This window comes from Meriones unguiculatus, chromosome 7 (assembly GCF_030254825.1).
Source record: "Meriones unguiculatus strain TT.TT164.6M chromosome 7, Bangor_MerUng_6.1, whole genome shotgun sequence".
Classification (NCBI taxonomy): domain Eukaryota; kingdom Metazoa; phylum Chordata; class Mammalia; order Rodentia; family Muridae; genus Meriones; species Meriones unguiculatus.
The window spans coordinates 22,219,000-22,245,064 of record NC_083355.1 but is presented as its reverse complement, the minus strand read 5'-3'; the positions used below and the strand labels follow the sequence as shown (position 1 = coordinate 22,245,064).

The 26,065-nt window shown below is 41.1% G+C and overlaps 1 protein-coding gene across 1 annotated transcript in view; it reads right to left on the bottom strand.

Annotated features, from left to right (window-relative positions):
- Positions 1-3,260: 3,260 nt before the first annotated feature.
- The window catches only part of Top2a (DNA topoisomerase II alpha), a 29,300-nt gene continuing 6,495 nt past the window's right edge, over positions 3,261-26,065 (bottom strand). The window contains exons 9-35 of the mRNA XM_060386774.1: positions 25,913-26,014; positions 25,608-25,745; positions 23,350-23,488; positions 21,341-21,498; positions 20,759-20,884; positions 20,307-20,417; positions 20,070-20,175; positions 19,867-19,976; positions 19,530-19,622; positions 18,375-18,489; positions 18,155-18,276; positions 17,550-17,698; positions 14,935-15,166; positions 13,325-13,459; positions 13,024-13,224; positions 12,360-12,555; positions 10,619-10,710; positions 10,242-10,394; positions 10,035-10,118; positions 8,512-8,694; positions 7,731-7,821; positions 6,591-6,743; positions 5,991-6,120; positions 5,821-5,864; positions 5,351-5,500; positions 4,498-4,694; positions 3,261-4,215 (exon numbers count right to left, since the gene is read on the bottom strand). Of these exons, the coding sequence (XP_060242757.1) occupies positions 4,087-4,215; positions 4,498-4,694; positions 5,351-5,500; positions 5,821-5,864; positions 5,991-6,120; positions 6,591-6,743; positions 7,731-7,821; positions 8,512-8,694; positions 10,035-10,118; positions 10,242-10,394; positions 10,619-10,710; positions 12,360-12,555; positions 13,024-13,224; positions 13,325-13,459; positions 14,935-15,166; positions 17,550-17,698; positions 18,155-18,276; positions 18,375-18,489; positions 19,530-19,622; positions 19,867-19,976; positions 20,070-20,175; positions 20,307-20,417; positions 20,759-20,884; positions 21,341-21,498; positions 23,350-23,488; positions 25,608-25,745; positions 25,913-26,014 (3,639 nt within the window). The 3' untranslated portion in view covers positions 3,261-4,086. The remainder of the gene's footprint in view (positions 4,216-4,497; positions 4,695-5,350; positions 5,501-5,820; positions 5,865-5,990; positions 6,121-6,590; positions 6,744-7,730; positions 7,822-8,511; positions 8,695-10,034; positions 10,119-10,241; positions 10,395-10,618; positions 10,711-12,359; positions 12,556-13,023; positions 13,225-13,324; positions 13,460-14,934; positions 15,167-17,549; positions 17,699-18,154; positions 18,277-18,374; positions 18,490-19,529; positions 19,623-19,866; positions 19,977-20,069; positions 20,176-20,306; positions 20,418-20,758; positions 20,885-21,340; positions 21,499-23,349; positions 23,489-25,607; positions 25,746-25,912; positions 26,015-26,065) is intronic.

The window sequence follows — 26,065 nt, the reverse complement described above, 5'->3', positions numbered from 1 at the left end:
GAGAGATGGCTCAGAGGTTAAGAGCACTGGCTGTTCTTCCCAAGGGTCCTGAGTTCAATTCCCAGCAACCACATGGTGGTTTATAACCATCTATAGTGAGATCTGCAGGCAGTATATACTATATAAATAATAAATATTAAAAAGAAATGTTGGGGTGATACAAAGGTTTCTAACAGCAGGACCTGGTGGCACATACCTGGGGTAGGAAGATCAAGGCCAATCCAGGCTAAATGGCAGGAACCCACTTTAACAAACAAGAAACTCACAGGCCATGGTGGCACTTGGGAGGAAGAGGTGGGTGGATCTCTGTGAGTTCGAAGCCAGCCTGGTCTACAAAGTCCATGACAGGCAGGGCTACACAGAGAAACCCTGTCTCGAAAAACCAAGCCAAACAAGAAAATCACCTTGTTTTCAGTTCCTAAGAATGTGATCTAAGAATGTCATCTCCAGCCCCAGAGTGCTGTTAAAAGAAGCGTTTCTGAGCCCACAGTTCTGGGCTTCCTTTCTTAAAAAACAAAACAAGGACCTATTATTTTTATGCGTGTGGATGTTTCGCCTGCAGGAGTGTCTGTGTGCCGCATTCGCACAGTGGGCTGGAAGGCAGCATCAGAGAGATCCCCCGGAACTGGAGTTAGCGATTGTTAGCTGACTGTGCTGACTGGGGGGTGCTGGGGATTGCACCAGGGTCCTGTGGAAGAGCAGTCAGCGCTCTAACGCTGAGCCAGCTCTCCAGCCCCAACATGCCGGGCTTTTCAGGGGCTCCTAGGAGGTGTTGCGGCTGCTGGTCTAAGGCCCACACACTGGGATGAGGTTTTCCAACAGTCAAATGTGGAGCTGCATGCCTGTGTCCCAGCCTTTGGGGGGTAGAGGCGAAAGGAGCCGGGGTCAAGTTCATCTTTGGCTGCTGTGCTGGTTAATTTGTCAACAAGCTAGGGGCATCTGGGAAGAGGGGCCCTCAACTGCCTGTGGGGAGTTTTTTAAAAAAATTACTGATTGGGGGCTGGAGAAATGGCTCAGAGGTTAAGAACACTGCTTGTTCTTCCAGATGGTCCTGAGTTCAATTCCCAGCAACCACATGGTGGCTCACAACCATCTCCAGTGAGATCTGGCGCCCTCTTCTGGTGTTTAGGTGTACATGTAGACAAAGCATTGTATGCATAATAAAATAAATAAACCTTTAAAAAATAAATTACTGATTGACGTGGGAGGGTCCAGCACACTATGGGTGGTGCCATGCCTGAGAGCAATCCAGTAAGCAGCACGCCCCCATCGTCTGCGCTTCAGTTTCTGCCTTGTCTTCCTTCAGTGACTGAAGGTCTGCCATCGGCACTGCAAGCCAAACAAACCCTTTCCTCTCCAAGTTGCTTTTGGTCATTGTTTTATCACAGCAGAGGAAGTATGAGGGTGTTCTTGTGCGTACAGGGGAAAAAAGTTTAGTGGCTGTATATTGCAAAGGAGAAATGGTGATGTACTGGGGTTTCTTTTTGTTTGTTTGTTTGCTTTTGTTTTTCCAAGACCCGGTCTCTGTAGCTCAGTATTTGCTACGATCCTCCAATCCCAGCAGTGCTAGGGTTACAGGTGTGAAGCACCGCATTCTGGTTCAGCTTAAGTAATCCTGTGGCTGGACATCAATGCTGTTCCCAATTTCCCACCTCTATAAATGATGCTTTAATGGATACCTTTTGGTTGTGAGATGGGGAGCTCACCAGTTGCTCTGTTTGGCCATGAATTTGTGTTAGGTGCTCAATTCAATGAATAGTTTTGAACACTTTTCTTGTCTTTCTCCCCCGATTTCCCCTTCTCTGTATAAAAGCCCTGCCTGACCTAGTACTCACTCTGCAGACCAGGCTGGCCTCAAACTCACAGAGATCCACCTGCCTCTGCCTCTCAAGTGTTGTGATTAAAAGCGTGAGCCGCCGCGGCCACCGCCACCACCCAGCTTGAACAGATTTTTAAAAAATTGCTTTTATGTGTGTTGAAGGGGGTGTGTACATGTTATGTGCAGGTCTCCTGGTCAGAGGTGCTGGATCCCCTGGAGCTGGAACTACAGGTACTTGTGAGCTCTGGGAATTGAGCGGTTTAGGCGCTTAATTGCTGAGCCGCCCCTCTAGCTCTAGGATATTTTTGTTGTTGTCCATCTATCTATTTTTGAGCCAGGCTAGCCTTTTTGCCCTTGGTCAGGAGTGCCAAGGTCACAGGTGTGTACCACTACACCTGGCTCTTGTTCAAACGATTTACCAAAGTGGAATCACTACGAAAGCTTTAGATACATAGTCCAAATGGCTCACCCCTCAATGGTTCCGTTTTGTTTTTGGTGTGTATAGTGTGTGCATGTGTTCATGTTTTCGGGTGGACATATTCACCTGTGTAGAGGCCAGATGTCAACACCGGGTGTTTTTATCACTCTCCAGTCTAGCTTTTGAGACTGGTGGTGTCTTTCCTGAACCTGGAACTTAGTGGTAGCTAGACTGGCTGGCTAGTGAGTCCCTGGCTAGCGAAGTGCTCCCACAGTCACAGGCGAGTGCTGCAATCCTAACTCAGGTCTCCAGAGTGCACAGCACACATTCTGCCCACTGAACCATTTCCCCAGCCCCTCAAGACAGGGAGCTTTGCTGCAACACCCTGAATACATACCAGGCCCCAGGCTTGATCCCCAGCATGAAAATAAAGCTCGGTGTACTTGGACTGAATTTTGTGTAAGACGTTAAGAAACTACTTGGATTTACCATTTTTATAAAAATTGACCAGTTGCTCCGATGTAACTTTACTGATTCTATCAAGTAGTTGACTAGACTATTAAAATGGTGGGATTACAGGCGGAGGCTACCATACCATATCGACGCAGTGCTGGGGACTGAGTCCAGGGCCTCAGGCACGCTGAGCAAGCAAGCCAGTGGAGCTACCTTCCCAATGTGATGCCTGCCTTGTTATAATTAACTCTCTGAGTGCGGAGGGCACAGGCAACTCAGCTGCCATATATAAGATTACAAGTAAATCTGGACCCAACTAGGTCACACTGCCTCTCTTTTGGATAGTTCACCTGTCAAATGATGCCAGTCTTGGCAGAATATGGCTTTAACAGTCCTGTAAAGAAAGTGAAGAGGGGGGTCGGAGATTTAGCTCAGTGGTAGAGCGCTTGCCTAGCAAACACAAGGCCCTGGGTTCGGTCCTTAGCTCTGGAAATAAAGAAAAGTGAAGAGGGCTATATTTTGGACTATGGGAGAGGATGTAATATGGGTTAAAATAAAGAAGAATGCTGGTTTACAATGTTTAAAACATTTATTAAAGTACAAAATTGTTAGAATTAAGTTGACTAGAAAGACATATTAAGTATTTACAAAAGACATTGATAACAGCCCTTAAGTAACATATACAACAGCACAGAAGGGGGTCGTTCACAGGTTAGAAGCACGGAGACTTGCAATGGATCACATTTCACAGCCGAGCACGGAGATTTAGATCTGAGCAGTCTTGCCTCCTCATGATGTCACACAACTGGCCTAACTTTCTTCACCCTGCTGCTGGTGCTGAGGTCAGAGACAGTCAAGGTGACTTTCTCCAGCCTCTGATGATGTTCAGAAAGGTATGAGCAACACCTTCTTGCGGCTCACACAAAAATGCATCAGCTTAAACAAAAAATGTATCACGTCACAGGTCAAGCGCCATGTATGCACTAGAACTATCACAGCTCTATGTGACTGAATTCTGAACTACCTCATATTTAGTGGAAATAAGGAGGCAGAAGTGCTTCTGAAAACATTGCCATGTTAGCTTAATAAATGATAATTTTTTTTATGCCAAAGTGACCAGATATATAATTACGTGGAATCCAAAAGAATTTCAAGCCAGATTTTAGAGACAAGAGAAAACAGACATAAAAAACATAGATAAAAGAAAACAACGTTCATGAGATGGTCACTATTGAGACAGTATGTTGAGTACAAACCTGCAGGCCAGGCGAGTCTTGGATAGTCTTATTTAAAAGTCCTCCCCTAACTAAATTTAGGGTGGGTAAAGGAAAAACTTCAAGGAACTTTAAAACTAACCTGGCTCAGTAAAACCATTCCTAAAACAACCCCTGACTCCTTAGAAAAGATCGTCCTCATCTGACTCCTCCAGGTACTTAATAGGCTTCCTTGCTCGTCCAGATTTTGCTCGGGGAGCCACAGCATCATCCAAGTCCACGTGGAAATCCTGGTTTTCTGCCTTTGGTTTCTAATAAGAAAACAATCCAAGTAGTTTGCAAACTGTTAATGCCACAGGGTAGTTCCATACTGCTCTAGAGTTCTTCCTCACCGTCTACTAAGCAGTGAGAAAAAGGTCCAAAGCAACTGTCCCACTAACTGACAGATTTAACTTTTCTAAATTACATATGGTACAGGGTAATGAATTCTGAAGTTTAAATTTACTCCCTTAAAAATATGCAAAACTAAGGGCAAAACCCAAGTTGGATGTTTTGAAGTGTCTAGAGCAAAAGGATCGAGTCGTGACAAATACCTTGCTTGCGGCAGCTTTAGAAACTACTTTCTCAAAATCAGAGTCGGAATCATCTGAAGATTGCTTCCTTTTTCGGCTGTTCTTGGCTTTGGCAGGTGCAGGCTTTTCAGGGGCATGAGCGCTCAAGGCTGAGTCTGATTTGGTTGCCTTTGGTACAGCTCTCTTTTTGGTAGCAGCAGTGGAGTTGGAAGACTGGCCTGTAAGTCAACAATGGGCATCATGATCACACTTTGGTCAGTTTTCTCTCTATGATTCCCTTAGACAGGACTTTTTTGAGACAAGGTCTCTCAATGGCTTGGAGGTCACCAACTGAGCCGGAATGGCCGGAAAGAGAGCCCTGCGGATTTTGTGTCCCCTGCACCAGCACTGGGATTGCAGTCATATGCCTCTACAACTGGTTTATGCTGTGCTGGTGATTGATTCCAAGGCTTCATGTACTCTAGGCCAGCAATCTACCAACTGAGCCATGTCCCAAGCCTTGATTTCTAAGTTATCTTACATGGATTACTCCAACTGCTTATAAACTCTTTCCTTATTCATAGAAATGAGCTAGATAATGTCTGGAATCTGAGTACTGTGCTAATTTTAACCTACTTTTTATTTTATTTTAGCAATTTTTGCTTCATGTGCATTGGTGTTTTGCCTACATGATGTCTGTGTGACGACGTTGGATCCTCTGGAACTGGAGTTAGACAGTTGTGAGCTGCCAGGTGGGTGCTGGGAATTGAATCTGAGTACCCTGAAGAGCAGACAGTGCTCTTAACCACTATCTCTTCAGCCGCCACTACTTCTTAGAATAAAAAATGAAGACTGACTTGGGAAAGTCAGTAAATCGTAGTAATTAAGCTCCTACCAGATCCAGGCTTAGTTTTGGTTGTTGTCTTCTTCGCTGCCACAGTCTGTGTGGAGGACGGCTTCAGGGGCTCCGCTTCAGCTGGGAAGTCAGCAGCAGGAGCTCTTGGAGATGCTGGTGCGCTGTCTTTAGCATCACTGTCGAGGTCAACTATTTCCAGAAGAAGGGAGATGGTTATAACAGCAAGTTAAAACATCCCACCTGCTATGCCCCATACTTATTCCCATTTTAACTAACTTTCTTGGAATATTTTAAATACTCTTAGAACTTAGTTAAATTTTAAAATTTTAGTTTTGGGGGACAAAGCTTTTGCTATATGGCACACGTTGGCCTTGAACTTTCAATTTCCCTGCCTCTAAGTCCCGCACACTAAGATTACTGGACTGAACTCAAGTTCTCACACTTGCTTAGCACCCACTTTACTGACTGAGCCATCTCCAAGCACGCAATCATTTTACTTAAATACATACCAGACACAGTACTTTTCTGTGGCTTCAGCACTTTTTTAGTATTTCTAAAAAAACAAAACAAAATTACTCAGAAGGCATCCTGACAGCCATGTGTAAAACAACAAAGATCAATAAATATACCAATGGCTATTAAAATAGCCATGATTAAACCTGTCAGATAAAATACTTACTTTGGGGGAATTTTGGTCTTAGGTGGACTAGCATCTGATGGAAAAAAATCTTTATCTTCCTCTTCATCCTTTTCATCCAAATCTGAGAAATCATCATCTGAATCTAAATCCACTGTGAATTTGGCTTTTGCTGTTGAACACATACACATGGAAAGAAACAGGGTAAGTCATTCAAACATAGGCTGACTCAACATTGTGTGTGCGTGTTAACCATAGCACTCATTTTATCATGAGTGTTTCCTCTGCATGTATGTCTGTGTACTTATGTGCACGCCTGATTCCAGTAGAGGTCAAAAGAGACAATTAAATCTCCTTGAAGGGGAAGTTATGTTCAGTAGTGGGCTTCCATGTGGGTGCTGGGAGTTGAACCCAGGTCCTCTGGAAGAGCTGCCACAGTATTTTTTTTTTTTTTTTTTGAGACAGGGTTTATCTGTTTAGAGCTGGCTGTCCTGCAACACACTTTGTAGACCAGGCTGGCCTTGAACTTACAGAGATCCACCTGCCTCTGCTTCCCGAGTGCTGGGATGAAAGGTGTGCGCCACCACCCAGCATTCATTCAAATCTTCTAACACAGCTAGAATGTTCTGTAGTTCTCCTTACTTGAAGCTCTTCGTGGATCTTTTTCTCGTGGAGGGACATCAAAAGTACTTTCGTTACTGCTCATATCGGATTCGGAATCAGACCAGGGGTTCCTCTTTTTCCCTTTTTTGATAGGCTTAAATGGCAATGTAGTTTGCTTCTTTGCTATCGTGCCTAGAAGACAGATAAGAAGGTTTAATAATATTACATTGATGTGTGTTTGTGCCTGTGCACATGTGTGCACGAGTGCAGGCACTTGAGTGGAGATCAGCCAACAACTTATCAACAACTTAGGTTCTCTTCTTTTGCCATATGGTCAGGTTGTTAGTCTTGGTGGCGAGTTCCTGTACATGTTAAACCATTTCACTGGCCCAGAAATAAATGATATACTCCAGGGTCTTCATAATTATCTATATACTGTAACGGTGCTTGAGGGTACAAGATGCATTTCCTGTTCCTATAGACTAGAGTCTGGTCATCTAATCCCACAAAGAAATTATGTATTTATAGTAAGTAATGTGATACAAATGTCTAAACATCAAAGTTTACTGAGAAATAGATGTCTGAGCTGAGATCTACAGGATCAGTAGGAGTTAATTCTTGTTCTTCATGACACCCATGTTTGCTTACACTGATTGTGTGGGGCAGTCTTAGATATAACGCTTTTAGTAAGAGCTATGAATTTGCTCACATATGCCTTTCGTAGGCTGTTGAAGCCAAGGAAAAACAAGACAAACAAGAAGGACTTACTCAAAAGGGGGTGGGGAGCTATTTTAGACTCCAATTAAGAAAAACAAGTCACTAAATTAATGACTATAATACAAATTTCTTTTAAAATAAATCAAACATCAAGGATAACAGAAGCTTCAGATATAATTCATGTACCACCCTCAACACAACAAAAACATTAAAATTATATATATATATATTTTTTTTTTTTTTTGAGTGCGTGTGTGTTTCGAGACAGAGTTTCTCTGTGTAGCCTTGGCTGTCCTGGACGTGCTTTGTAGACCAGCCAGGCACCCTCCACAGATCCATCTGCCTCCGCCTTCCAGAGTGCTGGGTCTACAAGTGTGCACCACCATACCTGGCTCCTATGTATAATATATTAACAAACAATTTAATCTTGAGTTTACACCATCCTGCCCAACACTGCAATACCTGGCTCTCTCTTCTGCTTCTTCTCTAATCTTTGCCTCAGGCTTCCTCCTTCCACACCGTCCTCAGTAGGTACGGCCTCAGCGTTTTCACTCTGAAATACAGCAAGATTTAAGAAACAACAAAACCCAGCAAGACAAAAATTCAACTTTTGTCTTATTATTTGGAATAATAAAGTCAAATATTCACATATATAGATAGACACAGACTCACAGTGAAAGAATGTATTTTTCTTTGGGTTTTGATTAAAAGATCTAAAATAAATCAGGCATGCCTTCCCAGCACTTGGGAGGCAGATCACTGAGTTCCAGGCCAGCCTGGTTTACACAGTAAGCCAGGACAGCTAAAGCTCTATAGTTAAACTCTGTCTGGAAAAAACAAAACAAAAGAAAACAACAACAACAACAACAAAACAAAAGAAATCTAAAATAAAGGGCTGGAGAGATGGCTTGGTGGTTAAGGGCACTTGCTACTCTTCCAGAGGACCAGGGTTAAGTTCTCAGCACCCACGTGCAGGTTCACAACTGTTTGTAACTCCAGTTCCAGGGGACCCAATGTCCTCTTTTGGTTTCTGTGGACACTGAACGCATGTGGCACAGACACACATGCAGGCAAAACATCCATAGATATAAAATATTAAAAGAGAACCAATTAAAGTTTATTTATTTTCTAAGGTCAGTTCTTATCTTCCACCATGTGAGTCCCAGGGGGCAAACCTTACCTGAGCCATCTCACTAGTCCTATTTTGTCCAATTTTTAAAGAGAAATTTGCCTAAAGTATTACCTTAATTTTCTTCTTAATTTTCTTCTCTGCCTCTGCTTTCATCTCCATAGTCACTTGGGGAATAACTCTCTTTCCCCGAGGAGAAGGCAAGACTTCAGACATTTGTGCTTTCTTTCCCTTTGCTTTCCCCCCCTTTCCAGGAAGTCCCACTTGTTCATCTTGTTTTTCCTTGGCTTCAACAGCCTGTAAAAGGGAATTATGAGAACATATTTGTAGGTGAAGAAAACATAACACCTAAAAGGCATCAGTTAGAAAAACTTTACGGTTTTGCAATTTAAGATAAATTTGTGATCAGCCTTAGTGAAGATACTCCACGGGCTTCCTCTGAGAAGACAGAAACAGAAGAATTGGTGCCTCTGTCTAGTTTCTGTTGTGCACAAGAATAAACTATGTACACAAACATGTATTTGTAATACCCAGAAACCAAGTACTGTTCAGGGTATTTAAGTAGCAAAAGACATTCTGACACTATCTGAGTGGTCACCCCTAACGGCGAGTTAACTCCAGCCCCTTTTTCTGTAACAATATTAACTTTAGTATTTCTTGCCATCATTTGTTACACTATTATTTAATAATATCTTTCCTTCTCTCTAAGAATATCACTACCATATGTTTGTGTGTGTTCATGTACACCCACATAAGTATGTAGAACCCAGAGGACCACTTTGTGGAGTTGCTTCCTCCTCCCACATTGCCTGGGCTCTGGGGCTTTTACTGGCTGCTGAGCACCCTTGGCTGCCCTCTCTGCCTTTGTTTCCTTGTTGTGCAGGACGGTCTCCAAGTCCTTCTGTGCATCACACCCTGCCTAGTGTAGCCCTGAATTCAGGGATCCGCCTCCTCTGCTTCCGGAGTGCTGGGGTTAAAGGCACTACCATCACCACCCAGCCAGTGTTCTTTTATTTTATTACTTGAAGTGCTAAGCATAGAGAGCAAAATTTGCACTTGTATTACATGCCCAGTCCCTGTTTCTTGATGGGTCTACATATAAACTTCAGGCTAGCCTTGAACTCACTAGCTAGGCCAGGCTGACCTCAAACTTGTGATACTCTTTCCTTAGTCTGAGATTACAGGTTTACTGTCTAAGTGGCTATCACATCCAGCTCTTTCATTGGTTTGGAATATATTCTTTCTCTTCCTATATTTCTTTTTTTACCAAATGTAAAGTTTTTTTGATAAATAGTATATGGTGTGTGCTGGTCGGATGGCTCCGTGGTTAGGAGCCTTTATTGTTTTCGCCGAGGATGAGTTCAGCTCTGAACAGCCACACTGGGTGACTTATAACTGCCTGCAACTAAAGCTCCCTGGAGACTGGTTCCTTTGGCTTCTAGGCACCTGCACACGCCTTTAATCCCAGCGCCTGGGAAGCAGAGGCAGGTGGATCTGTGAGTTCAAGACTAGCCTGGTTTTCAAAGCAAGTCCAGGATAGCCAAGGCTACACAGAGAAACCCTGTTTCAACCTCTCTTCCCCCCCAAAAAAGGCATGTTACTAGACTGTATTGATATAGTCTTTATAAAATACATACCTCCAGTTCTTCAATAAAAACAGCCAGATCTTCCCTCCATAAGTCTGATGGACTCTTTTTCTTTAATGTGTTGAGCTCTTGTTCCTTCATAAGATTACAAAAAACTGAGTTAGTAAATATGTACAAGTAGTATTTTTAAACAGAACACAATTTTTTTCTGTAAGAACAATATTAAACATCAACCATCTCATCCTGTCTTTAACTTACCTTTTCATTTCTTTGTTTGCACAGTTCATCTTTCTTTTCCTTAGTTAGATACCAAAGGGGCATATCAAGAAGGTAGTTGAAGGTTGGCCCAGATTCTGCTACGGAGTCACTGTTTTCATTGTCACTTTCTTCATTTTCTTCTTCATCTGGAACCTACATGATGAGTTAAAATGCAGAATATGAAATACAAACGTACAGGTTCCTTGATTTTGTACTTGTGACCTCTACACATGCTTGAAAATAAATTTTACATTTTAAAATTATTTTTCTCCATTTTCATTTTACATGTATGGGTTCTGTCTGCAGTGTAATCACAATAGATAAATAAATAGAATGAACATACTTGGAGCTTAGCAATTGGCTAACAAAGAAATTACCTTTTGTTGTGCTTCTTTCCAGGCTTTTACAGGGTCGGAATCATATCCTCTCTGAATCAGAACTTTAATCAATTCTTTTTTAGGTTTATTTTCTATTAAAAGAGAGAGAGAGAGAGAGAGAGAGAGAGAGAGAGAGAGAGAAGCTTTAAGCAAGATTTCAGAAAAAATGATAAGGTATTTCTACATTAAGTCAAAAGGTTAAAACTGGAAAATTTGAGCCAGGCAGTGGTACTGCATACCTTTAATCCTGCCCAGCACTTGGGAGGCAGAGGCAGGTGGTTCTTAGTGAGTTTGACATCAGTCTGATCTACAGAGTGAGTTCCAGGACAGCCAGGGCTACACAGAGAAACCCTGTCCCAAAAAAATAAACAAACAGGGCTGGAAAGATGGCGCAGAGGTTAAGAGCACTGGCTGCTCTTCCGGAGGTCCTGAGTTCAATTCCCAGCATCCACAAGGTGGCTCATAGCCATTTATAATGTGAATCTGGTGCCCTCTTCTGGCCTGCAGGTGTATATGCAGGCAGAACACTGTATAATAAATAAATCTTAAAAAAAAAAAAAGAAAAAGAACCCCCCCCCAAAAAAAATTGGAAATTCAACTGTCTATGTTTTGCCTATATTTCTGTCCAGATCACAAATTTCTGTAAACCAGGGCAAAAGTAAATTACCAGGGGACACTGAGACCATAGACAAAGCTAAACTAGATATAATTTTGAAAATAAAAAAGGAATCAAAGCCTCCAATTCTGAACCAATTATGTTTTCTGGTTTTTATTTCAACACTTCTTTGGGCTAGGTTTTAGTAGTTTGCTCAAAGCTTGATGGATCACAGTTCCACATGACATATTTGTTACGTTTCTCTAGGACCTCTCTTTCAGTGTCTGCGGTAGTCAATTATGCTTTGAGAGACAGTGAAAGTCACTAGAAATAGTTTTGGAGTACCATTCTTCTTCACTAATTTGACTTGGGTAACATATTTTTTGTTTTTTGACACAGGTGTGTAGCCCTGGCTGGAGCTCACTCTGTAGACCAGGCTGGCCTCAGATTCAGAGTCCCACTTGCCTCTGACTTCTGAGTGCTGAGATTAAAGCCACCACCTGGATGAGGTCTGACATGTGAGTGTTTTGCCTATGTACATTATGAGCACGATGGGGCCATCCGAGCCAGGAACTGGAGTTCTGGATGGCAGTGGACCACCATGTAGTGCTGGCAACTGAACTTGGGTTCTTTATAAGCGCTGTAACCACGAAGCTGCCTCTCTAGCTCCCTGGAGTACGTATTTAGATCTTCCCTTTTTATTCTGCAAAAAGGGAGTCACCCTAGTACCTCCTAATTCTAGTTAGCCAAACACACCCCCCCTTTTCCATTCAAGTCATGTCCAGTAGCACTCATTCTAGCCTTTCCTGAAACATTTGTGAAATTAAGGTGGTTGATATGTTAGTGCTCCCTCTAACCCCCAACAGGGTTTCTCTGTGCAGCTGTCCTGGACTCACTTTGTAGACTCGGCTGGCTCACAGAGATCCTCCTGCCTCTGCCTCCCAAGACTGGAATTAAAGGCGTGAAGCACTGCCCGGCTCAGTCTTGATTTCTTTAGACACTCAATCGACAGGATGAGGCTAATGCCAAGCACATGCTTAGCAACTACAAGGCCATGGATTTGAGCCCCAGTACCATGAAAGCCCCACAAATAACAACAATAAACAATCTATCTGAAACTTAAGTATTTAGTAGACATTTACATACCAATGATTATTTTGCCATCTATTTTCTCTAATATAAAACGAGCTTGATTATTCAGTTTAGCAGACTCTGCACCAAGCATTCCTAGAAGCCATTCTTTTCTTAATCCATAATATTTAAGCCTGAGCTCAAAGAAGTCTCTTAGAATGTCCAACACAGTATCATATTTCTTTAAGCAACCTACATGGTCAAAAAGCACCTGGAAGAGGAAAGCAAGATTCAAGCTATGAATCAGTAATTCAGTAACCTTTTTAAAAGTTGCCTGATACAGCCTTTAAAATAACTGATGTTAATTAAAACAAACAAACAAACAAACAAACAAACAAACAAAGATTTTACATTCATGGATGTTTGCCTGCATGTATGTATGTATAACATGTGTGCTTGCAGTGCTATCCCATGGCAGCCAGAAGAGGACCTTGAATGACTTAGAACTGAGTCAGACAGCTGCCATGTGGATGCTGGGAACTAAACCCAGATCCAATGCACAAGTGCTAAGTGTTCTTAACTGCTGAGCCATTTCAGCAGCCTTCCTTCTTGGGACAAGGTCTGACTACAGGCATCATGGTGATCCCTGTGTCTCCTGAGTGCTAGGATTACTAGAGGGGAACAACATGTGCAATAAGAAAGAGTTTTGAAATATTATCTCTTACAAAACAAGACATACCATGGAGTTGCAAGTGAGACTAGTCTGGAGTTTGAAGACTTTGTGCAGTCCCACTCTCTCTGCCTCAGCCAGCTTTTCCTCAGTCATCTTTACGATAAACTTCACAGTGGTGTCTGTGTGGTACTCCCTATAGTCTGTTATGAGAGGCGGTGTCTTCTCAGTGCCATTCAACATGGGTTCTAGAACCTGTTCTTTGTATGTCTGAAAAAAACAAAACACAAAAACCCTTTGGTAAGGAGTCTCTTGACTAGTCAACAGCAACAATAATTCTCTAGAAAAACCAAGAAATCAAGTTACTTACCTGGGTCCATGTTCTGATGGGCAGCTCTGAGATTTCAATAGTTGTGGAATTCAGAATAGCTACTTCTCCACTAATCACATACTGATTTGAAGCCAGTTCTTCAATAGTACCTTTGAAATTCTTGTAACTTGGGAGCTAAGGTAACAATGAAAGTTTTCTAAATGTTAAATCACAAGTATGTTCAACAAACAAATCTAAACTATGAAATAAATCTCATATTTGTACATTCTTTACTGTTCAATCTACTCAACTACGCCTGAGGAAAAACAAAGTCCTGTTGTGGACATTTTGGTTTATGATATTTAAACATGTTTTTGCTTTATTCCCAGGTGTGGGACATGAGGCTGATTCAGATTGTCCACAGCAGTAAACTACTGAGAGGGGAACCTTTGGCAGCTGTAGATAGTTTAAATCTGAGGACTCTGGAGAGGGAATAAATGCCAGAGCCCAGAGACAGAAAGGGGGTTCTGAGAAGGCTGCTTGCTCTTGATATAGCTGGATGAGAAGTTGGAGATATCCTGGAACGAAAATTGGACTTGCTGCAAAGAACCTGAGGACTCTAACCAACAGGAAATAGCTAAGAGAACTCGCCCCACTAGTCTTGTTTCTCTCCTACCTGTTACTGGAGTGTTGGAAGGGATGAGGGTGGAGAAGGAAGATGATTAGAAAACTTAAATAGTTTTTAAAAGGGTGCAGCAAATGGTGCTCAGATGTGGGGCTTAGAATAATGGAATCTGGTTTCCAATGCTGTATGAAACAGCAGGGTACAGAGAAATGAATACACTGTTTTCAGGATGAGGAAAAGGTTTACTGCAAGCTGCTACCACTGGTTTCTCTACCACTTCACTCCCAGAGGGGGTTCTTTGGTTTTGCTTTGTCATCTTCCTGCATTGTTTTAAAGAAGGTTGGGAGAATGGTTGAACAATTGGAAAAGTTGCAAGTGGCTATATGGGGGTTTGAAAAACAAAAAAATGGATGAAATAAAAAAAATCAGAAGGTTCGGGCTGGAGAGATGGCTTAGAGTTTAGGAGCAATTTGCTTTTCCAGAGGTCCTGAGTTCAATTCCCAGCAACCATATAGTGGCTCATAACCATCTATAATGAGATCTGGTGTCCTTTTCTGGCCTGCAGGCACACATGCAGGCAAAACAATGTATACATAGTAATAAAAAAATTCAGGTTAATTTGTTTTAGAAAGAATTGTGGAGTTGGCAATGCAGTTAGAGAATTTGAGAGTAGAGATTGAAATGCTTGGAAAGTAAAATTGGTAAAAGTGCCATTGCCACATGGTAACAGTTATAGCCTAGTTCTGATCCTTAAACCTTTGGTGTAAAGTTCCCAAAGTCCCTGTGTGAGGCAAGGGACCAGGACGAGCAAGGAAGAAGTTGAAGCTATCCTGAAAGGATTGGACTTGCTACAAGGAACCAGAGGACCCTAACCAGCAGAATGTAGCTAAGAAAAACTCCACCCCCTGTCACCACTAATCTTTCTCTCCCACCTGGTGTTGGGGAGTTGGAAGGAATTGGGGTGGAGAAGGGAGGAGGTTTAAGAAACCCAGATTAAACAGTATAAAAAGTAACACTAACAAAGTTCCTTACTTGGATTACTTACCATGGGCAGGGGCTCTTCTTCATCCAACATTCGTCTGATATTATTTACGACTTCACGGACATCAAAGTTGGGGATTTTGCAGGACCACCCGGTACCAATTCCCTCAGCACCATTTATTAGTACCATGGGTATAATAGGAATGTACCATTCAGGTTCAACACGCTGGTTGTCATCATATAAAAACTTTAACGTGTGATCATCTTTTGGTGGAAATAACAACCGAGTCAAAGGGCTAAAGAAAGCGAAGAACATTGTTTAGCAAAATGTCCTTGACACTTCTTACATTCAGTTGTGCATGCTAGCACATGCCTGCACTTGGTGGGCAGAGACGGAGACAGGCACCTTTTTTTTTTTTAAAGATTTATTTATTATGCACACAATGTTCGGCCTTCATGTCAGAAGAGGGCACCAGATCTCACTATGGATGGTTGTGACCCACCATGTGGCTGCTGGGAATTGAACTCAGGACCTTTGGAAGAGCAGCCAGTGCTCTTAACCTTTGAGCCATCTCTCCAGCCCAACAGGCACCTTTTGAGTTCAGGCTAGTTGGTGAATATAATGAAACCTTGCTCCAAAACCAAAACAAAACCTCTCAAGCTCACAATTTAGTTCATGTGGACAAATAATGAGCATGTATCCTGTAGGGTAGAATGCTAAAAAGGAAAATTAAGCAACAGAATGCTTGAAGTGATAAATGAGTGCTATCTATAATCCTGGTACCTGGAGATGCAGTGAGAGGAGGATTTTGAGTTGGGAGGCTTACCTTGGATATATAGGTTTCAAAAAAACTAATCAAAACCAAACCTAATGAGTGCTGGGGTTGGGCAGATAGCTCAGTCCATATGCCATCAGGGCACCAGGATTACAGACATGTGCTACTGCACCCAGCATTATACAGGTTTTAGGGCTCAAACTCAGAATCATGCTTGTATGGCAGGCTCTTCACTCATCGAGCCATCTCTCTAGCCCAAGACAGTTTATCTCAACAGAGATGGTAATAAAAAAGTTAGAAAAGATACAGGAAACCCCAGGGCAGCGACCATATGAGGACTGGTTAGCTAAACTTAATCTCGGTAGGTAGAATGCTCTGAACCCGTGACCTGTTGTTAAAGACTAATTGGTAGCCAGGTGATGGTAATGCATGACTTTAATCTCAGCACTTGGGAGGCAGAGGCAGGTGGATCTCTTGAGTTTGAGGCCAGCCTGGTCTGAGTTCCAGGACAGCCAAGGTACACAGAGAAACCCTGTCTCAAGATAAAAACAACCACAACAAAACTAGGCGGTGAGATGCTAACTGGAAAGATACAGTGAGATGAATGTTCACTATTTTCCCAATCCAGAAATCATAGGACTTGCTAACAAACAGGATAAAATGTTAGAAAGAGATTCAAGGGTAACTTTAAGCTTTTTAGCCCAAACAATCAGAAAGATAGCATGTTATTTTTTTTGTAAAGATTTTGGAAGGCTAAGGCAGGAGGATCTCTGTGAGTTTAAGGCTACTCTGGTCTACACAGCAAGTTCCAGGACAGCCAAGGCAACATAATGAGAACTGGTCTCAAAAAACAAAACCAAAAAACAAACAAAAAAACCCAAAAAACAAAACAAAAACAACAAAATAAACTATTGCCTTTTTATTTTACTGTCTTTTGTGTGTTGGTATCTATGTATGTGTATGCATATTTGGGGTGCCATTACTCAGGAGCCTCCACATTTTTTTTTTTTGACAGCTTCTCTCATAATTTGAGGCTGTATAATTATGCTAGGGTGGCTGCCTAGCAAACCCCCAGGAACCTGCCTGTTTTTACTTTTCCAATTTTGGGATTACAAATGTGTACCACTTCACCCCTTTTTAAAGAAAATAAATTAATTTAAGCGTACGGGTGTTTTACCTGCATGTATGTATGTATGTATGCATGTGTACCCTATGTGTGGTTTGGTGCCAAAGGAGGCCAGCAGAGGGTGCCAGATCCCCAGGAACTGGAGTTGCAGACATTTGTGAGCCACCACATGGATGCTGGGAATCTTGAAAGAACAGCAGATGTTCTTAACTGCTGTGCCATCTCTCTAGCCCTTACCTTTTTTTAAAATCTGAATTCTGGGTTTAAACTCAGATCTACATGTTTGTATAGCAGGTACTTTGACTAAGCTAATCTCAGCCCAGGATTTGAAAAATGTACATGTATATACATTTGGGGGGGGGGGGTTGGGAGTGGCTTTTCTGAGTCAGAGTCTATAAAATGAAACTGGTAGCAAACTCATGAAGCTCCTCCTGCTGGGACCACAGGCTTGTACCACCATACCCACACCCACCATCATTCTAACCTGGAATTACGCTTGGGGCACTTATTAGATATCATGTAGTAAAAGGGTAGTCAGAAAAGTTCAGAACTTAGGAGTGGATTATTTGAGAAATGAGTGTAGGTAACAGAGAGTCAGAAGAAAGAGCCCTTGGGTAGGCCAGTGTTTAGGGTGGGAAAGAGAAGAACACATGAAGAAAGTGAACAAGGAAAGAACCATGGCAGAGGTTCACGTTTCCAGGACAATGGTTGATAACTACTGAGTGTTGTTGCAAAGGTGAAGCAAGACTGGAATGTCATCATTAAAAGCAAACCCACCTGAGCATTGTAAAGATGTATCGAGGACTAGCTGAGTCCTTGCCACCATGCAGCCTGGTACCAAACTGACCAATGGGCTGCAAGAGGTTCAAATTATTGCTTCCCACAAAATTCTGAGCCAAATTGATAATGGTCATCATCAGTGACATCTGTGGAGGGAAAAGAAAAATCATTAATCTTATTAAAAAAAAAAAAAAAAAAACTTATTCAAAGATAAAAACAAATGTGTGTCTATGTGTGTATCCACTATTACAACTAAGTCACACAAACTTGTGTTTTGAGGTTGTTTATAGTGATCTTTCCAAGATAGACTTCACACAAATATGACTTCTAGGTGTCTACATTTTTATATTATACAGTAATACTAAATCTTACTTTAAAAAATCTATGACTACAACTTTGTAGACAAGTATCTTAACATGAATGTTCTTTCTAGAAATAAAAGTATTGGTCAAAAGGGTAATCATATTTTATACTTTTAAAAGATTTGACCAAGCTTTACTATGGATATAGCAGCTTACACTTGCACCAAATGTGTTTGGAAAATACCTTTCAACTATGTCTGCTCTAAGGCATTCTGGAAGTGTTAAAGATTGTGGGTTTACCTCACCGTGGTGATAAGAGGACATTTCTGCCACTGACCCAGCTAACTGGGCAACTTTTACTTCTCGCTTGTCATTCCGTTTGAAACAGGTAAATAAAACCTTTCTCTGACCTGGTTTCAAACCTTTAAAATGGAAGGATAATCATTAGCATTTTCAATTTAGCAATTCTGGGCATAAATCACCATTTTATGATAAAACAGACTAAAACACTGATGCTTACCATCTACCATAGATGGGATAGATCTTTCATTATCAGAATTTGAGAACAGGATAAGTTCCTTGTTTATGAAGTCATTATAGGTCAGGTAAGTAGTGGTTTGTCCATATAAATAATCCTAAGGGATCAAAAACAGTATTACATGATCTGCTTAAAAATAAAGTACTGGTTTTAACAACACTTAATATAAAAATAAGAACTATCATTTGTCTGATAATTCTTCAGTCCTTGAAAAACAACAGGTGAGCAGAAAGTGGTGGCACACCTCTTTAAGCCCAGCACTCAGGAGGCAGAGGCAGGTAGATCTCTGTGAGTTCAAGGCCAGCCTGATCTACAGAGCAAGCTCTAAGACAGTCAGAGACAAAGAAACCTTGTCTTGAAAAACAACCAGAAAAGGAAAATGATAGGTGCATGAGGTTGTTGCTTATACGACATTGCAGTGCATAAAATATTAAAATTGGCGGTGTGTGTGCTGAGAATTAAACTCAGGGCTGCCTATTCACCTGGTAAGCACTCAATCTCAGCTGTAGCTCTCACCCTTATTAGTTTATTGGTTTTGTTTTGTTTTTGGAGACTCATTGTCTAACCCAGCTTGGCTGCTTGTCACTTATAAATACTTCATACTACACACAATGGCACACACTTGTAGATGACTGATCACATGATAACTGTTTATAGCATCAGAATAAACATCTGAGAAACGACTTGCCACACAACATTAAGACTACATTTCCAGGCAGTGGTGACTCACACCTTTGATCCCAGCTAATCCCAGTACTGGGGAGGCACAATCAGCCAGGGCTACACAGAAAAAATCCTGTCTCAAAAAACCAAAAAAGGAAAACAAAACAAAGCTATATTACTAGGTTAGAATTTTTTTCAGTGCCTTCGTAATCTCAAGAGGACTACTATTGTATATTATGGCTATTACAACAAACTTTTACTGAAAATACCATTTAGTAATTTTAATTTGGTGTAACATCAATTCTTAAGTCAATTAAACAGCATATTTTGTGGGATATATTTAAAATTGTTTTATTTTCCTTCCCTCAGAACTGAAGTTCCCTCAGAACTGAAGACTGAACCCAGGGCCTGGCGCTTGCTAGCAAGCGCTCTACCCCTGAGCTAAATCCCCAACCCCATATTTAAAATTCTTACCTCAGGAAGGCCAAGTAACTTCCGTTGTCGTCTATCTTCCATGAAATTAGTTAACCATTCCTTTCGATCGTCGACCTGTTTTTTACTAAAGGCCTATAAATTAGAAGGTGGAAAAGATGTCACTGGTACTTACTGGTCCCAAATATTTTTTTTTCTATACAAAAGAAACATCAAAGTCATGTTTTGTAAAATATCTAGTTCTATCACTGGGACATGCTTACCAGAAACATTTTATTTCATGAACACTTTTCTGTAACAATTTAAGTGCTGTAACTGACCTGTCTCAGTAGGGACTTCTGAAAGCAGAGCGTGCATGTGTAGTGGGACTCAGACTTACCAGGCTGATCGCAGCATCATCTTCAGGCCCAGAGTATTTAAACTGAATCCGATGTCTTTTCATATCTGCAAAATATTCCTTAGCTTCCTTTGATGTGCTGGTGCCCAAACCTATAGAGGTAAACAAAACAGTTAAGCTAATCCATATAGCCTTCTGTAACCCGTAACAAAACTGAGAATTTCTATGTGGGTTTCATCACAAACCTTTGTAATATTTGACTTTCCATTTTTTATGATTTGGAGTAGAACTCTTCCATTCTTCAAACTCGGGAAGACTGTAGAATGCCATTTCTTGCTTGTTCTTAGACACCTATGGTAAAGAACAATCTCTGTGGCTTTGCACACTGTAGACTCCCCACATAACCTGACGTATCCAGAGTTACACATAAACCCAGTACTGAGCATAGGCCTTAGAGTCTTTTTGCATTCTTGATCATGTACCTTTACAATGGGAGTGATAAATTCCTCTAGAAAACGATGTCGCAGAAGAGAGGGCCAGTTGTGATGGATAAAATTGATCAGCAAGCCTTTGATATGAGAACCATCTTGGTCCTACAAATATTTGAAAAGACAAAACACAAAGAACTATTTAGAAATAAAATTATGACTGATTTGGCAATTTCCCAAAAATTGTATGCAAATAAAAAGCCCATTCAAAAGTGAATTTACTTATCTTGTACTTATGATTAGTTTGATGTCAGCATATCTGACTGGATATTCATTAGAGATAACGAGTAAAGCTTTTAGTAATGTCTTTTTATGGCAGGAACTAAAACCTGCTAAGTGAGGTACAGTGCTGTGTGCTTGGTGCTCCAGCCACTGTCTGGGCTGTGGCAGGTGGACAGCTAAGACTACACATTTGATACCAAGTAAAAAAATCTGATAAATCTGACCTGATCTGTCATAATCATTATTTTCCCGTAACGAAGAGTTTTCAATGAATCTTCATCTTCGTAGTTTTTCTTGTACTGAAGACCCACAATCTTGATGATATTGTTAATCTCAGCATTTTCCATGATCTGAAACACATTTGAAAGGAGCAAAGATATATATTCATGTATGTTGCTTGAATGCTTTCAAGCCTTAGTATTTTGAATTATTACTTTATACTTTAATAAATCAAGTCTGTTAAGATAATGCTCCAATGTACCCAAATCCCCATTTCTCATTCTCTCTCTATTTCTGTGTGCATGTATGTATGTTGCCAGGGATTAAGACCAGAGTTAGCACAGGCCAAGCACACTCAATTTGTTCAAATAACAGTCTAAGATATATTTTATGATGGCCAGTGAGTGAGGGTACAAAATACAAGCATGGAGTCCTTACAAACTAGAGTTAGATCCCATTCCCTCCTGCAGCCCTTTTGCAGTGCTGGGAGTTAAACAAAAGGTCTTACGCACACCTGACGAGTGCTGTCCCACTGAGTCACACTCTCGGCCCTGGAGTCAGATCCTAACAGTAGCGTTATAGCCTACCTGTTTATGAGAAGCTTCTCGCACATTGAGTATTTTTCCTCTAAGAGGGAATACTCCATATTTGTCTCTTCCAACCACACCAAGACCCGAAACTGCCAGAGTTTTGGCTGAGTCTCCCTCAGTCAAGATAAGCGTACATTCAGTGGAGTTTCGGCTCCCTAAAATAAAAACATATAAATTCATTTTGGTACATTTAACTCAATCTCAAATATACTGACTTACTGACATTCTATCAAGTATAATAAAGCAAAATTATCTTAGGAGTAAAATGGACCCAACAATTATACATATAAGTGTGTCCATGCAGGAATGTTCTTGCCTTCCTTTATGCATGTATACCACAGAGGTCAGAGAGGGTGTTAGATCCCTAAAACTGGAGCTACAAGTGGTTGTGAGGCACCATGTGGGTGCTGGGCACCCAAACCTGGGACCTCTGCAAGAACAAGTGTTCTTAACTGCTAAGCCAACTCTCCAGCCCCACTCCCTCAGATACATATTTTTTTTTTCATTTAAAGTTCATAGAAAATTAATACAATAGTCCATCTTATTCTATTATTTTTAATTGTGTGTCTGTGAGGACTTATGTGTGAGTGCAGGTATCTGCAGAAGACAGGGGCATTGTATTCCCCCTGGAGCTGGAGTTATAGGCAGTTGTGAGCCATGTGACTTTAGTACTGGGAACCCAACTTGGATCCTCTACAAGAGCAGTATAGGCTCTTTAAAACTGAACCACCTCTGCCCTATGGTTTTACTTTCCACATTTTCAATTAACAATAGTCTGAGACTATTTCTTTGGTTTTGGTTTCTTTTGAGACAGGGTTTTTTCTCTGTATAGCACTGGCTATCCTGGACTCACTTTGTAGCTAGGGTGGCCTTGAACTCACAGAGATCTGCCTGCCTCGCCTCTGGAGTGCTGGGATTAAAGGTGTGCACCACCACTGTTCAGATAGTCTGAGAATATTAAGCGGAAAAATTCATGCCCAAGTATGGGAGCTCATGCCTATAAGCCCAGCACTTTATAGAATGAGACAAGAGGATCTTGTGTTCAAAATGAGTTATAGAATACAATTCTGTCTCAAAAAAATTAAAACAGGGAGACCCAGACATCCCTTGCCTCCAAGCCCAACAACCCGGGACCTACAAGGGAAGAGACACAAGCAAGAACATGACTTTCCACACATGTGCTATGGTATACATAAAAGTTTTTTAAAATTAAATACTTTTTTCAAGTTGAAGAAATAAACCATTAGTTTTGTCTGATGTTTCAAAACGTCATGCAATTCTGCCTAGTACATCAATTATATTTGTTCAAAGTGCTCATATATTATTTGTCATTTAGTCATTCAGTATCTTTCTGAGTTATCAGATCATTTGTCTTGGTACCTTAGTACTTGAATGCAAATTCAAATAGTCATTAGGTAGTAAATAAATGCAACTTCACAATACTTATATTATTCATCTAAGTAGCTATGTAGCTATGGCTGGCCCAGAACTTACTATATATGCCAGGCTGGCATTGAATGCAGAAATCTGCCTGCCTGTGCTGAAGACAAAACCATACAATACCACGTCTGAACTTATTCATATCTCTTATGATACAACATTTCCCAGAATCTGCTTTCATAATATCACTTTACATACATACATCACTTTGTTTCATCAGCTACTCTCACTGGGCTTTATCATAAAAGAAACATAGCAAAATAGGCTTTGGTATTAATCATCCTTTCTGGCATTTAACAGAGGGTGCAGGAATACATCCCCTACAAATGAAGGAGTACTATAACATAACCCTCTTCCCTCCAGACAGGGTTTCTCTGTGTAGCTCTGCCTATCCTGGAACTAACTCTATAGACCAGGTTGGCCTTAAAGGAAGAGATCCACCTGCCTCTGCCTCCCCATGCTGGGATTAAGGGCGTATACCACACACCTGGCAAGAAATTGGTTGATTTATTTTTAAGAGAACAACACGCCCGGTGGCTGCTGTTGAAGAGAACAGAACCGTTTACCTGCATCATTGGCGTCATCGAGTTTGGGGATTCCCTTGATTCTGTTATGTTTCACAGCTGAACACTTCTTGTTTAACTGGATTTGGGCCTTAAACTTCACCCAGTTTAGTATGCTTTCAACAATACCACAGCCAATTGCCTTTAAAACAGAAACAATCACATTAGGAACGATTCAGTCAAATATAGGAAAATAAATAACTCAAAGAGCTGGGTGTGCTGGCATAAGCCTTTGATCCTAGCACTTGGGAGGCAGAAGCAGGTGGCTTTCTGTAAGTTTTAAAACAAACCATGGCTATCTATTAAGATCCAATTTCAAGAACTCAAAGCAAAACAAAACAAAATTCAAAACAATTGTAACATTTCTATACTGGGTGGGGTGTATGTGACATAATATCCCTGGGTCTATCCATGTTGGGCTGTTACCAGTGAGGAAACTGGTTCCTCTAAGTTAAATCCCTCATTGTTTTTATCAAACTTATGCTGTGCCTGGCACTGAGCACTTGTGATACAGTGGTTAAAATAAGTTAGGACTGGGGTGATGGCTTGTGACTATAAGCACTTACTGTACAGAACCCAAGTAAATACCAGAGAGGTATAGCAGTCTACCTCTATTCCCAGGGTGGAGAGACAGGGTACCTCCAGAGCACTAGTTACTGAGACTAGCCATACTGGTCAGCTCAAAGTTTGGTTGAGAGACCCTGCCTCACTGAATTAGGTGGAAGTGATGCAGGATAATTGCCAAGGTCACCCTCAGGCCTACACATCCATGAACACCCTTATGTACAGGTGCCTACACAAATAAAACATGCACACATATGCATACCACATTCACATAAAAATAGAAAAGAAAGCAAACAAGTCAATGTGTGTGCCCTTATGTAACTGAAGGTATAACATGGAAGAAATAAGAAATTACAAAAGGTGCATGACTTTAATCCCAGCACCCAGAAGGCAGAGGCAGGCAGATCTCTGAGTTATAGGCTAGCCTGGTCTACAGAGCAAGTTCCAGGACAGTCAGAGCTACACAGAGAAACCCTGTCTCGGAAGGTGGGGATGGGAAAGAAAGTAAGAAAGCGTGATTATAATAATAATGTAAGTTCAACATTATACTGGAATGAGCTGGAAGAGAGAAAAATGTAAAGGCTTTCAACAGGCAAAGAAATACAATCTTTTTTCTAAATGGAAGACACTAAAGGATTTCAAGAGTAAACCAGAAATGTCATTTGAGCTTTGTGGAGGGATAGACTGGAAGCAACAGGAAGATTAAGTTACAGGAACCTGAAGAACAGATAATAGTGTGAGACTAATGAATTATCTAACAGATATTCCTTACTGGTTAGACTAGAGGAGAGGAAATAGAGGAAGCTCCTACTTTCACTTTTTATTCAATCTAGTGGTTGGTTGGCACTTGTACACTAGTAAAGGTAATAGTTTTGTTTGATGGGGAGTAGAGTTCCTCATAATAGGATGAGTATTGAATAACTAGTTTAATTTGCATGATTTTGGGAAATACAGGCAAGCTGAGAAAGCACCTAGGTAAGACTTGTGAGGAGGATCTTGAATTAGAGGCCAGCATGGGCTATGAAGCTAGACCCTGTCATAAAAACAATACAGACTGAAAAGGTGTACTGGCTAGTTTTGTGTGTCAACCTAACACAAGGTAGAGTCATCAGAAAGGAAGGAGCCTCAGCTGAGAAAATGTCCCCATGAGATCCAGCTGTAAGGCATTTTCTCAATTAGTGATCAATAGGGGAGAGGCCAGCCCCTGGTAGATGGTGCCATCCCCAGGCTGGTGGTCCAGGGTTCTATAAGAAAGCAGGCTGAGAAAGCCACTGGAAGCAAGCCAGTAAGCAACACCACACCGTTGCCTCTGTATCAGCACCTGCCTCCAGGTTTTCCCTGCTTGAGTTCCTGTCCTACTTTCTCCACTGACTGACTATGATCTGAATGTGTAAGCCAAACAAACCCTTCTCTCCCCAATTTGCTTTTTGGTCATGGTGTTTTTATCACAGCAATAGAAACCCCAACTAAGACAAGTTGGTACCAGGAGTGGGGTATTGCTGTGATAGGCCTGACCATGTTTTTGTTTAGAGGAAGAGTTGCCATGGTCAGGGTGTCTCTTCACAGCAATAAAAGCCAAACTAAGACAAGAGTTCTGAAGAAGTATAGTTCAGCAGGCAATCTTTGTTTCTGTAGAGCGGAGGACAATGAAAAACAAAATAAGACATTTCTATTTTAACTTCCATGTAAGTACTCACAGCTTTGATGAATTTTTCACTTAATTGACATGTTGATCCAAAACTCTTGGCTTGTAAAGTCATGTTTTCTTTTGTTTGAGAGTCAAAGGTTGGATTTTCAATTAAAGCATTTACAAAAATCCACATGTGATTTTTCACCTGTAATAAAAGTTGATATAGTCACCAAAATGTCTTTATGTTCCACCCCATCTTAGTGCCAGAGACTACACCTAGGATCTTGTACATGTAGAACAAGAACTAAACTATATCCCAGACCCTTTCATCTTTCTTAATTTTTGAAAAAGGAGGTGGATAAAGTGCCATACCTGATGTGCTTTCACTGCAACACCACCCTTGTTCTTCTTTTTTACAACATCAACAAGTTTACTCACAATTTGATCAGCTACATAATCAACATGTCTGCCACCCTAAAAAAAAAAAAAAAAAAAATGCTGCTTTAAAACTCAAAGTTATAACTG